The 16,338-nt window shown below is 35.3% G+C and overlaps 1 protein-coding gene across 5 annotated transcripts in view; it reads left to right on the forward strand.

The window, feature by feature from the left end:
* The window catches only part of Pi4KIIIalpha (phosphatidylinositol 4-kinase III alpha), a 195,716-nt gene that overhangs the window by 70,446 nt on the left and 108,932 nt on the right, over positions 1 to 16,338 (forward strand). For all 5 annotated transcript variants that reach the window (XM_067114211.1, XM_067114214.1, XM_067114213.1 and 2 more), the window contains 3 exons: positions 10,262 to 10,421; positions 15,443 to 15,582; positions 15,916 to 16,049. In XM_067114211.1, the coding sequence (XP_066970312.1) occupies positions 10,262 to 10,421; positions 15,443 to 15,582; positions 15,916 to 16,049 (434 nt within the window). The remainder of the gene's footprint in view (positions 1 to 10,261; positions 10,422 to 15,442; positions 15,583 to 15,915; positions 16,050 to 16,338) is intronic.

Consider the following 16,338-nt stretch of genomic DNA (forward strand, 5'->3'; position numbering starts at 1 on the left):
AGTGGAATTATTTTTATTTATGTACATAAAGGTTTATGATACAGTAATTTGTACTTCATTAAGAGAGAGAGAGAGAGAAAGAGAGAGAGATAGATAGAGAACCGGTATTTACAATTGAAGTCTCAGCACAGTAGCTGGGGATGAGACTTGACTTGACAGGCTTGGGAGGAGAATGTAACCTTGTGTTGCTTACGTATGAAATTCGGATTTTAAATATTTTTATGGTGATTAGAGATGAAACATCAGCAGTGATAAAATATTCTCTTGTGTACTGTTATAATATGTGTGATAATCATAGAGTCAAATAAACTTGTATTGAAGTACAGTTCAGTAAATCAGAGAAAGAAAATAATATGGCAACGTTAAAACAATTACAGATGTCGGTACAATTTTTTTTTAATACTTATTACAATGATAATAGATCATTATAATAAAGTATAAATGGATAGTGTAAGTAAAAGAAAATTTTTTTATATTTTGCTGTTTTTTCATTGAAGGATATGAATAATACTGAGAGAGAGAGAGAGAGAGAGAGAGAGAGAGAGAGAGAGAGAGAGAGAGAGATTGAAATGAAGTGTTTATGTACATTGGTAAGCTGTTTTGTGATTTTGCAGGATTTTAATTTAGCATTTTATTGATGTTTTGCTGTTTTTACATTAATATTATTTGAAGATTAGTAAATAATTTTTTTATGATAGAAAATATATTTAGTCATGAAAATACAGTAGTCAGAGAGTATTGCTCTACAAAAAAATTCACGAATTAGTGAATTTTCCACAATATATTTGGAAATAAGTTCCACAGAAAAACCCACAATTAACTGAAGGTGTGATTGCTGATCCACGATCTAGCGGGAACGCACTGTACTCGTTTAGCGTCCAGTCATTAAAAGTTCGTCTATAGGCATGATGTCATCATATAAGGTAGTCCCCCCATACCCCTGGCATCGGTTAACAACGTTTCAGTTTTATGATGCTTGGCTAACGACGTCATTAACCAGATTTTCAGCGCCATTAAGTAGCTTATCAGTGTCGGTAAGTGATTTTTGGCGTCGATAAGCAATTTATCAGCATCAGCAAGCAATTTTTTGGGCTGGTAAGTGGTTTAAGGACATCGTTAAGCGCTGTATTGGCGTCGGTAAGTTATTTTTGGCGCCGGTAAGAGCTTTATTGGCGTTGGTAAGTGATTTTCGGGGCCGGAAAGCAGTTTATTGGCATCAGTAAGGGATTTTCAGTGGCTGTAAGTGGTTTATCGGCGTCGGTAAGCGATTTTCAGTGGCTGTAAGTGGTTTATCGATGTCGTTAATCGATTTTTGGGGCTGGAAATCGGTTTATCGATGTCAGTAATCGATTTTCAGTGGTTGTGAGTGGTTTATCGGCGTCGGTAAGCAATTTTCAGTGGCTGTAAGTGGTTTATCGGCATCGGTAAGGGAATTTCACAGGCTGTAAGTGGTTTATCGGCGTCGGTAAGGGATTTCCAGTGGCTGTAAGTTGTTTATCGGCGTCGTTAGGCGATTTTTCGGGCCAGAAAGCGGTTTATCGGCGTCAGTAAGCGATCTTCAGTGGCTGTAAGTGGTTTATCGGTGTCGGTAAGCGATTTTCAGTGCTGTAAGTGGTTTATCGGTGTTGGTCGGTATCCGATTTTCAGTGGCTGTAAGTGGTTTATTGGTGTCGGTAAGCGATTTTCAGTGGCTGTAAGTGGTTTATCGGCATTGGTAAGGGATTTTCAGTGGCTATAAGTGGTTTTTATCGGCGATTTTCAGTGGGTAAGGTTTTTCAGTAAGGGATTTTCAGGGCTGATAAGTGGTTTATTAAGGGGTGGCTGTTTGTTAAGCGATTTTCGGGGCTGGTAATTGGTTTATCGGCGTTGTTAAGCGATTTTCGGGGCGGAAAGCGGTTTATCTGCGTCAGTAAGCGATTTTCAGTGGCTGTAACTTTCACTTTGTTTGGTTTTATGTACAGCCCTCCACAGGGATAATTCCCTCTCTGGCGGGCTCTTGTACGTTTTTGAAATAAGGTGATTCTTGTATTTTACAATTGTCTTTCAGTGTTTTCTCGTCAGTATCGGAGCTCCTGCAGAACAGGAGAGTCTTTAGTTCCTTTTTAAATTTGCATTCCTCTTGTATGCTCTTCACTTCCATCAGTATTTTGTTGTATAGTCTTGGTGCACAGTGTCCAAATGCTCTCTCACCTGACTTACAATTTGTTCTAGGTTCAAATAGCCTTTATGCTTCACTTGCATGAGTGATTACAACATTCATTTCGGGTCTAAAGAAGCTTAAGCAATTTCTCAGATATGTTGGTTCATCATATTTTAGTGCTTTAAAAACTGTAAGTAGTATTTTAGTATTCAAGCTTTTACTGGTAGCCAATGTAGCTCAGTTAGTGCTGGGGTTATTCTGTCACAGGAACGTAGTCCTTTTATTAACCTGGCGGCTCTATTTTGTACTCCTTGCAATTTTCCCAGTAGGTAGTTAAGGAGACTGTGGTATATAATGTTGCAGTAGTCAAGCCTCGAAAGTATTTGGTTGCAAACTGCTGTTTTCAGAGTATCTGTTTAGGTATTTTCTAATAAATGCAATGTTTCTAATATGATAGTTACAGGTTTTTGTAATATGCAGTATATGGTTCTTCATCGACAGTTTATTATCAGTAAATATTCCCAAGTTCCTCACTGTTGCTACAGTTTTTATTGTTGATGAACTAATAGTTGTTCTTTTGAAGTGTTCATATTTTAGTAGTTCTCTGTCAGATCCAAATAACATACACTCTGTTTTGTCTTCATTAAGTTTCAATTTCTTTGCCGACATCCATTTTTTTATATCTTTCATTATTGCATCAATTTTACTAATGGTGTCTTCTATTGTTTTGACAGGAAAATAGAACTGGGTATCATCAGCATACATTTTATACTTAACCTTGTGCTTATTTAGAATTCTAGATAATTCGATTTTGTAAATGCCAAATAGCAGTGGACCCAGGACACTGCCTTGGGGCACTCCTTTTGTAAGGCTTTTCTTTCTGGTTTCACATTTGATATAACCACTGCAACCTTCCTGTTTTCTAAGTAACTTTTGTGCCATTTGTGTACGTCATCTTCGATGCCTACTGCTCTCAGGTCTTCAAGCAGTAGATTGTGGTCAACTGTGTCAAATGCTGCACTTAGGTCAAGCATAACCAGGATGCCACATTTTCCATTTGCTGTAATTTCTACCGTATCATTAACAATTGCACACAATGCAGTCTCTGTTGAGTGGTTTTTTCTGTATGCTGACTGATCATCAGGTATGATATTGAGTTGTTTAAAGTGTTTCCATGTTTGTTTGTGAACGTCCGTTTCAATAAGTTTGGTAAGTACGATAGGTTCGATATTGGTGTATAGAAGCTTAGATTTTCTTTATCACCTTTTCCTTTATAGGCCAGCTTTATACAAGCAAGCTTTTCACTGTTTGGGAAAGATGCATGTGCTAGACTCATGTTAACAGTATCAAAATATAGCTTCCACAACTGATCAAAGTTTTTTGCCTCTTTTATATCACTTATGGGAAACGTCATTTTCGCAATAGGTATTTTTACTTTTCTTATCATTTTGTCAAAGTCATTCATGTTCAGTTCTTTAAACTTACTGAATTTGCTATTTCTCATTACAATCCCAGAAGATCAGGAGGAATCTCCTTATCAAAACTATGACAAATTCTTTTAATTTTTTCTTCAAAGTAGTTCACAAAGTTGTCAGCCAGGTTTTTGTAGTCACTAGTCATGTCAGGTAGAACTTTTTCTTCCTTTGAGTCCCAGTGTTCTGGCTAAATTGTCATGGATTATTTTGGGATTTTTTCTGCACTAAACATTTTATTGTAATATGTTTTCTTTGTTTTCATAATCAAGTCGTTGTAATGATTTCTAGCTGTTTTATACAGTGACCAATTTTCACTGCTTCTTGATTCTTTCGATCTTTTCCATAGATCTTCCATTTTTCTTTTCTTTTTCTTAGCTTCGCCTAATTCACTCTTGAACCATTTGGCATTTTCTTTAACTGTTATTTGCTTTGTTATTCCTGGACATTTATTGTTGCAGCTTGACGTCAATATACTTTTGCTATAGAATGTAAAACAGCTGACACATACTTGGCTGCCTGTCAAGGTATTCCCCAAATTACACCTGCACTTCTGGTTCTTTTCTCTTATTTTCATTAAGCTCTCAGCTCTCATCAATAAATTCATTAGCTTTAAAGTTGGTTTTGTTTTTGTAAGTGATAGTTTTTTCAAGTGTATAACCTTTCCAGATATTCATACTAAATATAACTAGTTTATGTCTTGGAGATGTCATGCATTCAGGCTCAACCTGTATGTCATTCACAATCTCGTTTTTGTTTTTATCACTAGGTCAGTTGTATGGTTCCATACTGATGTAGGTTTGCTCACAACATTTTCGAGGTCATGGCTTTCAAGTAGCTGTATAAAGTCTTTGACATATTTGTCATCATTATCATCTAGATGCAGGTTGAAGTCACCACAAACCAGTATATTTTTGATGTCAGCAAACAAATCGAGGAGGTCACTGAATTCATCTAGGAATAATCTCTTACTTGTGGTTGGTGGTTTGTAAACTGTTATGATTTGTATGTGTTTGTTTATGTATGTAATTTTGGTGTTGATGTATTCAAATGAACTGAACACATTTTGGTTCATCATAGATACTTTGTACACTTTTTTGACAAAGATTCCCACTCCACCACTGTATTTTTCTCTCGGTACATAGTAAAAGTTGTGAGACCTTGGTGTCATTTCATTTATTTTAGAGTATTCGCTTACATTATTGCATAGTCAAGTCTCCGTTAGCATGCATATATCTAGATTGTGATCATTTATCAGATTTCTAATAGTGTTAGTTTTATTTCCTACGGACTGTATGTTTATTATATTGCTTAGAAGATTATTAGTCAAAGCCATGGTCGGTATTATTTTTCACCTTTGATACATATTCTTTATACACTGTGCACTTATTTCCATCATATGTTTATGTTTAGTATCACTATGGCCTTTCTTTACACAATTTTTACACCTGAAGATGCTGCTAGCACATTCAATTGATTTGTGATTTTCACCACATTTAGGGCAAGCTTGGTCATTTCTACAATTTGTTGCGCTTTGACCAAATTCCTGACATTTATAGCACTGATGATATAGTGTTTGTATTTGTCATTTTTGGCTGTCATTTCCTTTACAGTTTTTAGGTCGTCATTTTCAGAGATGAGGTTATTTATCCATGGATTTTTCTTTACAATGTTAGCGACAATGTCATCTTTGTCCTTTGGGACATAAACTACTTTCTCATTTACTGATGTATTGCTGATTCCCTGAATCTCCATTTTTGCCTTTTCTGAGTTTTTCCTGCTGGAAATCTTACAAATAATTGTCCATCTCTTATTGTTTTAACCTGTTCAACTGGGGCCGTTATTTGACTCATAATTTGTCTCTTTTAATTTGCTGCTGTGCTCTCTTCGTTTATAGATTTGATCAGAAGCACCTTTTTTTGTCTTTAATGGTTCAGCATATGTTTTATCCATGTTTGTCATAGTCTTTACATCCTTATCAACATTGTCAATTTTGTTTTGGATTTCATCAGTGTTGATCATTACGTCACTAGTTTTCTGAACCGAATCCTGAATCAACTTTGTTAATAATTCTGTTTTCTTTTATTTCTTCAAGTTCATCTTCAATGAGTTTTTTGTGTGTTCTTTGTTCAGGCCTCTTGCAGTTATTACAGATATACAATATGTTCTCACTACCAAGTATGGGTGTGTATCTGGCTTCTATACCAGAGCATCCATAATGAAACCATGTGTCACACATTTTCACAGCAAGTTCCTTCATCATCAACTTCTCCAAAGCAATGTCCGCAGGTTGCTGACTCTCTCTCGATTGGGGTTGACTCGGCTTTCTCCAGTACTTTCTTTAGAGTTGCATCGTTACGTGCTGCATTGATAATTATGAGAAAATGTTCGTATGATAGACTGATATTCCCTTTACTTGGTTTAATTTCTATAGTACTTATCTTCTCTTTTTCCTTCTTCTTCTTCGTTTTCACTTTGAACATCGTGCAAGTCAAGCACTTTTACTCAGAGCACTTCAAAGACACATCTGACCCGCAAGGAAGCTATGTTAAATGTAAGTGGTTTATCGGCATCGGTAAGCGATTTTCAGGGGCTGTAAGTTGTTTATCGGCGTTGGTAAGCGAATTTTCGGGGCTGGTAAGTGGTTTAATGGCGTTGGTTAGTGGGTTTATCGCCATTGGTAAGCGATCTTCACCAGTAAGCAGTTCATTGGCATCAGTAAGTGGTTTATTGGTGCCGATAACCGGCTAACAGCAATTACAGTGCTGTAAACGCCATTTTTGCCATAATTGTTGTGATGTTCCAGGTAACATTGATTTCCAGTTATCGGCGCTTGGCCAGAAATGGAACCCCCGACGTAACTGGGGACTGCCTTACATTATGTATAGTGCAAGATATACTTTCAGTAGATTACACTATGCTAGGCTTTCTATGCCTGTCTCGGTTTGAGTAGATACCACTGATAATGCATATTACAGTAATACCTCAAACTTGCGCGAATTCACAGACACGCGAACTTTTCATTGGAACCCAACTAATTGTCATACATGAGTTTTTCACAGACACGCAAACATTTGCAAAGACTGAGAAACCCTGCAAAAGATTTTATGTTTAATTTTTTATGTAATAATTTATAATTTTCAAGCTTTTATGTGTAAATTAAATAACATTAAGTAATGAAAGTAATAATTTCTCTCTCTCTCTCTCTCTCTCTCTCTCTCTCTCTCTCTCTCTCTCTCTCTCTCTCTCTCTCTCTCTCTCTCTCTTTTACTGAGATGAGAGAATTTTTATGGCACATGTATATGTTTTATTTGTTTTGTATAATAAATAAATTTTTTACCTAATAATAAGTGCTAACTTTCAAACAATAATAATAATAATAATAATAATAATAATAATAATAATAATAATAATAATAATAATAATATAACTGTAATTACAAAATTCTTATGTGATATGTATTTTAAACAAACAAATATCTTTCCCTCATCTTTTGTAGGAAGCTCGAAGGCAAAGCTGTCAGACATGTCAATTTAACATGACAAGAAGGGGGAGTGTTGCTGATTAGCGGGTCAAAGGTTTCTTAAGTAATTCTCTCTCTCTCTCTCTCTCTCTCTCTCTCTCTCTCTCTCTCTCTCTCTCTCTCTCTCTCTGTCCTTTATAATTCATAAAAAATTTCACTCTCATAAGGACAAGCACAACTCTCACTCTCTCTCTACTGTTTCATCTGTGTTTCTCTGTGTCTTTAACTGTACAGTAGATAATTTTAAATTGATTTAATTTTACCTGTACCATTTACAACTGTAAATTCACCGTTCTGAAACATAGAGACATACAGCATTTCAGAACAAAGAGAAAAGGACAGAATAAAGAAGTTTTTAAAAACAAGATTGAGAAGACTTCTAAAAATAGATCAGTGGAATGGGGGGAGAGAGAAATAGGATAATAATCTTCACACTCTCCTGTAATCTTCACACTCTCCTGTATTTTTACATCAACCATTTATTTCTTTTTTTAAGGGTAATGTATTAAGCTAACTTTTAAATGAAATTACAGTAACTTTAATTTCATTTAAAAGCTAGGTTAATACTTAATTTCCATCTTTTGATATCTAACGTAAGAATAACTCTCTCTCTCTCATGTTGTTCTCTCTGTCTCCATAATAATTCATAAATAATTTAACTTAATATTTCAAGTAAGGACAATATTTCAAGTAAGGACAATCTCTCTCTCTCTCTCTCTCTCTCTCTCTCTCTCTCTCTCTCTCTCTCTATTCTCTCTCTCCTTAATAACTGATAAATAATTTAACTCTCTTAAGTAAGGACAACCCTTATCCTCTCTCTCTCTCTCTCTCTCTCTCTCTCTCTCTCTCTCTCTCTCTCTCTCTCTCTCTCTCTCTCTCTCTCTCTCTCTCTCTCTCTTTCGTTCAGAGTTACCGCTCACACATTTTTACAACTTATTATTTCTCTGTGCGTCTTTACCCATACAGTAGATAGTTTAAATTGATCTAACTTTACCTGTACCATCTACAGAGTGTAATGCGCTAGTGTGGCAAATACATTCTAAAACATAGAGACATAATAACTAGAGTTGTATTAGTCTACAAATAAAAAACACTGTTTGTTCATGAAAAAGCATTTCAGAACAAAGAGAAAGGGATGTAGAATACAGAAGTTATTAAAAAGAGGTTGAGAAGACTTCTAAAAATAGATCGGTCAGAAGGGGAGAGAGACAGAAATTCTCTTCCAACTCTCTGTTTTTATGTCAAACATATATTTCTTTTTTTTAAGGGTAATGTATTGAGCTAACTTTTAAATGAAATTACAGTAACTTTAATTTCATTTAAAAGTTAGCTTAATAATTTGGGAGCATGACTAGGTTCATATTTAGTGTTTAAACTTTAGAAATAATATTTATTAGCATTTTTAGAGACCGTGCCAAACTTGTGCGAAAATTCGCCTTGTGTGAGGGGTTCTGAAACCTAACCTCATGTAAGTTTGGGGTATGACTGTATATCTGAATTAGCTTTTAGCTAATAAATAGGCCTAGTAGACAAAGTTCATGAAGTTAAATTTAAATCTTCATACATTAAATCAGGCTTATCAATATTGTGAATTGTCTAAGAATTCATTACTATTTCTTATAATTAACAACCACTTGCTACTGTGTGCAAGACACTGGCATAAACAACAGCAAGTACTAACATAAACAATCGAATCGAGAAACAGCCGCTTACTGATGTCAGTTACCATAACTAATACACGTTGTTAAAGGCTGCGTTACAGTTGTCAACGTGTTAAAAAGTTGCCAATTTTCAGTGGTGACTTCCGTAAATAAGAATAAGATAAATCTTTATTCATCCTTTACTCAATGGTGAGGAAAATGTTAAGAAAGTATGCCACTAAATTTACAGTTGTAGCTGTGGCAAAAGAAACAAATAACGTTTTGGAAGAGGCAAAATCAACGTCTGATACTGGCGAAATCCCAGCTTTACTTCATTTAATTTACTGCATTTATAAATAAAGTAATTTGCATTTTTAAACTCTGCTTTGATAGTGTACGTATAAAATGCATCTCCGAAAAGCCTTTCATTTAGCAACTTATGGCTGTGATGATGTCAATAAAATGCAATCAGCTGATGATTTTAAAATGTAAACATTACCAAAGTGCAAATGGTGCTTGTTTGCTATGTTCATAAATTATAATACAATAATATGACAATAATGCATGAAGTAATATTGCCTACAGTATGTAAAACAACAGTTTTACTAAAATTATCATTATTCTTAATATAGCTGTATTATGTATTTGACTTTTACAAATGGATATCTGTTGTAACAACCTTACTGGACCAGTAGTTTCTCTCTCTCTCTCTCTCTCTCTCTCTCTCTCTCTCTCTGTGTGTGTGTGTCACACACACACACATGCAGGTTTAAAGAAACAAAACAGCAGATTTTTAGCTTTTTGCTGAAAACAAAAACCAAAAAAGTTTGAAGTGACAAAAAACAACGAAGGGTGCAAGGAGATCAGAATTTTACAGTATGCTTATAAAGAGGTTTAAGCTACGATGTAACAAAGGTGTAAGGATTTCTAGAGAGATGCTTATGGAGCAGGCCAGGATTTTGCTAAGGAACTAAATCTCATGAATGAAAGTGATTATTCAAAAGCTTTGTTCTACTTTTGATAACACAGCACTCTACATATGGAATGAGCTGGCAAGACTATTTACACATGAGGTTTTTTAGGAGTGATTTCTAAAATCCGGGATTTTCTGTGGTCCAGCAGTGGCCTGGTCCCAAGGGTGCTAGTTTTAAGAGGTTGGACTGTACTTACATTAAAGAGCTTGGTGAATGCTGTTGTTTCTTTTCTCAGAATGTTAAAAGAAAGGCCTTTCATGATACCTTGTTCTATAATCTCCATTCATCATTGTCATTATTATTTTGATACTAGGGCTACCCTTTTACATGGATAACATCAAACAAGCTCTATCTGTTCTAAGTGTAATGCACATTTTCTTACTGATTTTCAGCTTGATGCAAGTCTTTATATATGCCCTTTCTCTATGATCTGGATCTGTCCACAGTGAAATCATGCTGTATATAAAGAAAAGACAGAAATACTGCATTTAATCTTGTTTCATTAATTCCAGGCATCAAGCAGTGCAGGTAACCTTGGTGTCCTCATCCCAGTGATTGCTGTGCTTGTTCGACGTCTGCCTCCTATCAAGGATCCCAAGCCACGGCTTTTGAAGCTCTTCCGAGACTTTTGGCTCTTCTGCATAGTAATGGGTTTCACTCAACAAGAATCAGGTTAGGCCTCCAGTCACATATCGCTTGCTTGTGGAAATGAGAGTACCCAGGTGAAATATAAAAAAAGTTATATTTGCAGTGCTTTATTTGCATACAGTATCTGATTAATATAGCCAATTTTTTGTGTCATGAAATCTCAGACACCACATTTAACTGAAGAAAAATATCTGGCTCTGGTAGGTTGGCACTTGTGCACAAGGTCCTTCAGTTCCCTACTGGTTAAGTGAATCACTTCTGTGTCTGCTAAAGGGTCAGCAGTTCCCGGGGATTCCCAAACTTGTGGGACCATAAGTGACTACTGTACTGTGCATCGTTTTCTCTAACATTCCCTTGTTCTCTTTGGGTTCTTTTTTGCTTGGGATGTGAGCAGCTGAGCACCTCCAAACTAAATTGGTATCCAGGCCATGTTTAAGTATTGTGTTTGTGGTGAAACAAATGTAATTTCTTCCACAGAAACCCAAATGCATCGACCAAAATTACCCACCTCCCAACCCCATGACTTTTTTGGCTGGATCAGACATCGCTAGGTGATTCAGTTAACCACATGTGCATGAGCCAGCCTACTGGAAACAGCTGAGATGTATGAGATTTGTGTGGTGAATGAAATAGGCCATGTTAAATTAATGAGTTTCTACTGAAAAAATTATTTAATATACAAAATATTATATATTCAGCAATTCTTATAGAAGCCCTCACCCACTTTGTACAAAGTATGCACTGGCATAAGAATGATATATTTTAGGTAATGGTTTCTTTGAATCATAAATGTATCAGGAAGCCAGCAGGTAAAATGTCATATTCTATTCATAACTATCAGAGTTAATTAAAACCCAGGGTATATGCTCAGACATCTGAAATACTGTACTTACTCATAAATAGCTCTTCCAGTGTCCAGTGGCTAGCCAATCAGCAACTTCAAAGGAGAGAAATACGGCATACTGCAAGTCTTTATGGGACATAACTGTAGTGTGTTAGTATGTACAAGTTGTCCTTGAATTATCCATATACACATTATCCACAACTCAACATAATCCACGAGCACTTCAGCCCCCGAAAAATATACATGGATGTACATAAATACAGTAAATAACAATGGTTGGCAACTCTGGGATAAAAATGCTTTACATGCTGAACTGTATAACAAAATAGGGATTTATCATCATTACAGTATAATTATTTATGGGCAGTGTTGTTATCCATATGATTTAGTATTATGATTATTATGCAATATTAATTTTTAAAATTCACATATGGTACTGATATAGAAATTAATTTTCATATAAGAATGTGGACTTGAGAAGAGTTTTTACTTATGCAGGATGTGGTACTGAAAGGACTAACATACACATGGTCACAGTGAGGTTAAGAAACTAATTATGATACAGTATTTAGTTTTAAATATGAAGTCAGTACAGTGTAAATCAGCAATTTTCCTTATAGGTGAAGTGAAATGCAGCTAAATGTAATTTGAAATGGAAACCTAAAAGTTGAAGCACTTTATCTGGAAATTTAACTTACCATTGCTTTCTCAGACAAACAAAGTTTTGTATTCTGTATTGCTTTTGTGAAAACATTATTTTATTTGCATCATTAAGAATCAGTAAAGAATTATGGTTTTTACGATTGAGAATGTGTGGTATGATTGGTGGTCATTAAGTCCATAACCTGTATCTACTGTAGATAAGGCTTGCCCCATACAGGTGTGCTGCTTACAGTTTACCTTGGCAATATCCTGTTGGCTGTAAGTGCATTTCTCTCTGTCTTTAACGATTTGTCCATTCTCTTTTGTCTTCTCCCATCTCGCTATTCAGTGTTTTGTCTTGCTCCAGTTTTTACTCCAAGGGCAAACTCGTTGGGCGTGCCAAACAAGTCTTTCAGTGCTCCCCCACTTTTTGACTGGGGTAGGTTCCAGAACCCACCACAAACACTTAAAATTCCCGGAGATGCAAAATCCCCTCTTAAAATGCCTATATAAGTGCTCTTAACTGCCATATACTGTACCCTGTACCCCTTAAACTAAAACGCTGCCTATTTTAACAGTTCACTGCCAAACTTAATAGTTCAAACAAAAATATACCTTAAATTATCATACTAAAACAATTTAATATCATTTCAAACAAAAATACACCCCAAACCTTCACCCCAAAACACCCATCTTGATTACCCCCGTGCAACTGTTACTCTTAAGTATATACATCCCTAAAATACTTATAACAATGATTTACTAATTTTCAAATATTAATGTTAATTTAATACAGCAAAATATGTATAATATCTATAAAATGTTTAATATAAATTAAATCTTTAGTACAAATTAAATAAATCTGTCTTACAGAAAGTTTGATCACTAATCAAGTTACCCATGTACTGTACTGTATAAGTAAGCATAGCCATTTTCTTTCATAGTACAGTATTGAAGTTGTTTTCCTTGTACATTAGTAAAAACAGTTACTGTCACTAGTGTATTAAATATTTTTAATGTGCATATGTATTTTTGTTTATCTCTCTCTCTCCCTCTCTCTGAGATAGAAGAGAAATTTATTTTTTATGCATGTATGTTTGTTTGTTTTGTACAGTATACAGGGTGTTTCGAAATTAGAGCCCCCCCCCTACAGCATTAACTAAAATTGATATGGACAAAAACAAAAGTAATTCAGAACAGTTATTTATGTAAGTTTCTCTCTGAGTATTTAATATTTTGTGTGGCCTCCATCTGCCTGTACCACAGCCTGCATTCTTGAGGGGTATGATTTCAGCAAATTGCAAAAAAGCTGAGACAAACTCCATTTCCCTGAGCACTTCGGTCACCTCTCTTCGCAGGTCGTCGAGGCTTGGTATACCATCATAGTTCACTGTGCGCACTTCAACACGATCCTTTAAGATACTACCAATGTTTTCACACACATTAAGGCCAGGGGAGCTACCTGGAAATTCACTTGATGAGAAGAAATCAATACCACTGTTTCGTAGCAGCTCCTGTGTCTGAAGATTCTTGAAACATGGTGCCTTAATATGCAAAAATGTGACTTCTTCAACAGATAACACATTTTCAGGATCTTTGAGGAAAGGAAGTACTCCACCAGTAAGCATAATTTCTCTGAAGTATTCGCCATTCCATGACTGTCCTTTTTCTTTGATGAGCCACATTAACCATTTGGCTGTGAAACAAAGAAAAATTCCCAAACATTCAGGAAATTTCACAACTTGGCGATAGCACATGTCATCGCTGATATCATGCAACTTTGCAGCCCAAATGATGTCATTTTTATGATTTGGCTTCCTGACTGTGTAAATGAAGAATTCATCTGATGTGGCTACATGGAGAAAGTCAGCTTCATCCCAGTCTTTAAGAAATGAACCACAAAACCATGCACGGTCTTCTCTCTGTTGCTGAGTGATGTTGGGCTTGCTGATAACATGAAATGGCTTGATACCAGATTTTTTCAACTCACGATATACAGCACTATAACTTCTGTTCTTCCCCTTTTTGTTTCTAGTTCAAGCGCCAGTTTACATAAAGACTTTCAGGTCTACCCACTGCATCAGCTATGATGTCTTTTGACTCCTGAGAAAGGACTTCAGGCCTTCCAAGATTCTCACTCTTTTTGCAATGACAGTCATATGGATTTTTGTTCCAGTTTCTTTTAACAAAAGATTCATCTCTTTTAATGTACAGTATTTAGCCATCCAGGAATGTGAAATGAAGGATGCGCCAGCATCCCTGGCCTCTCTGAAGTTATAGCCTGGATTCAGTCAGTCCATCTGATTTCCTCCGAGTCGTTAACCATGGCTGTATCTAACTCCGTCACTCAGTCTGAAAATACAAGAAATGTAAAATGAAAAATAGCTTAATAGAAACTTAAAATAATGTACTTGGAGATAGGCTATATAGAAAACTTCATAACTTTCCATTTGTTCGGTGGAGGGGGGGCCTCTAATTTCGAAACACCTGGTAGTTTTATAGATAAATGGGATGTTACTTTGTCATTAATCTTTTCATATTTCCCATGCTATAATTATACAACTTTTTCATTTTAATAAAAGCAGACTGGAAAATAAAATGAAAATAACCTGTCAAGCTCATTCTGGGGCTCCCCATCCCAGAATGAGCGTAACAAGTTTACGTGTGATGGTTTGCTATTTATTTTCATTTTGTTTTCCAGTCTGCTTTTATTGAAATACAAAAGTTGTATAATTATAGCATGTAAAATATGAAAAAAATTAATGACAAAGTAACATCATGTTTATCTGTAAAACTATACTGTACAAAACAAGTAGACATACATGCATAAAAAAATCTCTCTCTCTCTCTTGTCAGTGAGAGAGAGAGAGAGAGAGAGAGAGAGAGAGAGAGAGAGAGAGAGATTACAGTAGTGGTCAAACGTTCTGTAAGACAGATTTATTTAATTTGTATTAAAGATTTATTTAATTGTATTAAAAATTTTATAGATATTTTGCTGTTTACATTAATATCAATATTTGAAAATAAATAATTTTTTATCATAAAAATGTATTTAGTCATGAAAATAAAATGAAAATACAGTAATTAATAAATATTGCTCTATGGAAAAATTTGTGAATTGGTGAAAGTTACCGTGTAAAATTAAAAGATACGTTCCACAAAAATCTGCGACAAAGTGAAGCATGAAAAAGTGAAGCGCATAAAAGTGGGGGTCCACTGTACACATGTTACTCGTTATTTGCTTTGCAACAATGAGATATGAGTTTTAGTATGTTGAGACATTTCTTATTAAACTTGAGAGGCTTCCTTCAGCCAGGTGTGTGAATAATTAATTCCTGTGTTTACCTTAGATTTGTTTATACCTTCATGAATTGTATTTCCATTCAGAGAACATTAGTGTTCATATCTTTGTATAAGACAAAAGGTTGATGGAATTTAATGTTACCTAAATTGTATGACCAGAGGTTGATTGACCTCAGTTTTGATTAAGAATTATGTATTTATAAAGGAAGCAAAGCGTAAGTCTTTTCATTATAAATTGCAATGTTGTTCATTATAGGTTTGTGGCCACCAGAGTGGTATGCAGCTGTTTGTGACATAGCAGTTGCATCTCCACTGTTGCTTTCACGTACTCAAAACCGCTCAGAAATGAAAGAACTCCGGTACACCTATGCTGTGCGAGACGATTCAGTGTCTGTTGTAAGTACTGTATAAGCAATTAAGATTTGAATACCATAGTCTACAATCAGTTGAATTCCTTGATATCCTGGTTTTCTCATTCAGATGTTAAGTTGTTGCATACATAAAATAGGAGGTTTAGGAGGTGAATTTAAAATCTGTTCAACTTTGAATTATGTAGAAAAGTCTTTCAAAAACTGAAGGATTGGTACTTTGTTCAAGTTTCATTTTCAGAAATGGGACGTGTAGATCTCACATAACTGTAGGTCCTGAAGCAAAATGAGTCTGTTCAAATGGATAAATCACAAAAAGAGTTTTTGGTTATATATTATGATAAAATACATTACATTTCAGGGAGAACTTTCAGAGCTGAGGCAGCAAATTCTCAGCCTACTAGAACACCCAGCAGATGTGACCCCAATTGTAAATAAACTATCTTTTGCCCAGTGCATTTATGTTCTGTCAGTGTACCGTGCAGAAGCTCTGAGGTGAGTCCAGGCTTATAGTGCACCCAGTTTACTGTTGGTTGTTTAAAAGATCAGGACCCAGGAGAAGATACAGTAAATTGCATAGTGTCAAGCACACTTTTATGTAACTCTGAAACTTGCTGATCTCATGATGTTATAATAAAAATGTTTATTATTTATCCTTTGAATGTTAGCTGCAACATGCTGGGGTTATTTAAATTTTTTCACTGTTATTTTATGGAATGTTGAATCCATTATAGAAATGATAAAATTTACCAGGAATTTCATCTGTGTGGCCTTGTTAAAGCCC

Source organism: Macrobrachium rosenbergii, chromosome 13 (assembly GCF_040412425.1).
Source record: "Macrobrachium rosenbergii isolate ZJJX-2024 chromosome 13, ASM4041242v1, whole genome shotgun sequence".
In the NCBI taxonomy this organism is placed as follows: domain Eukaryota; kingdom Metazoa; phylum Arthropoda; class Malacostraca; order Decapoda; family Palaemonidae; genus Macrobrachium; species Macrobrachium rosenbergii.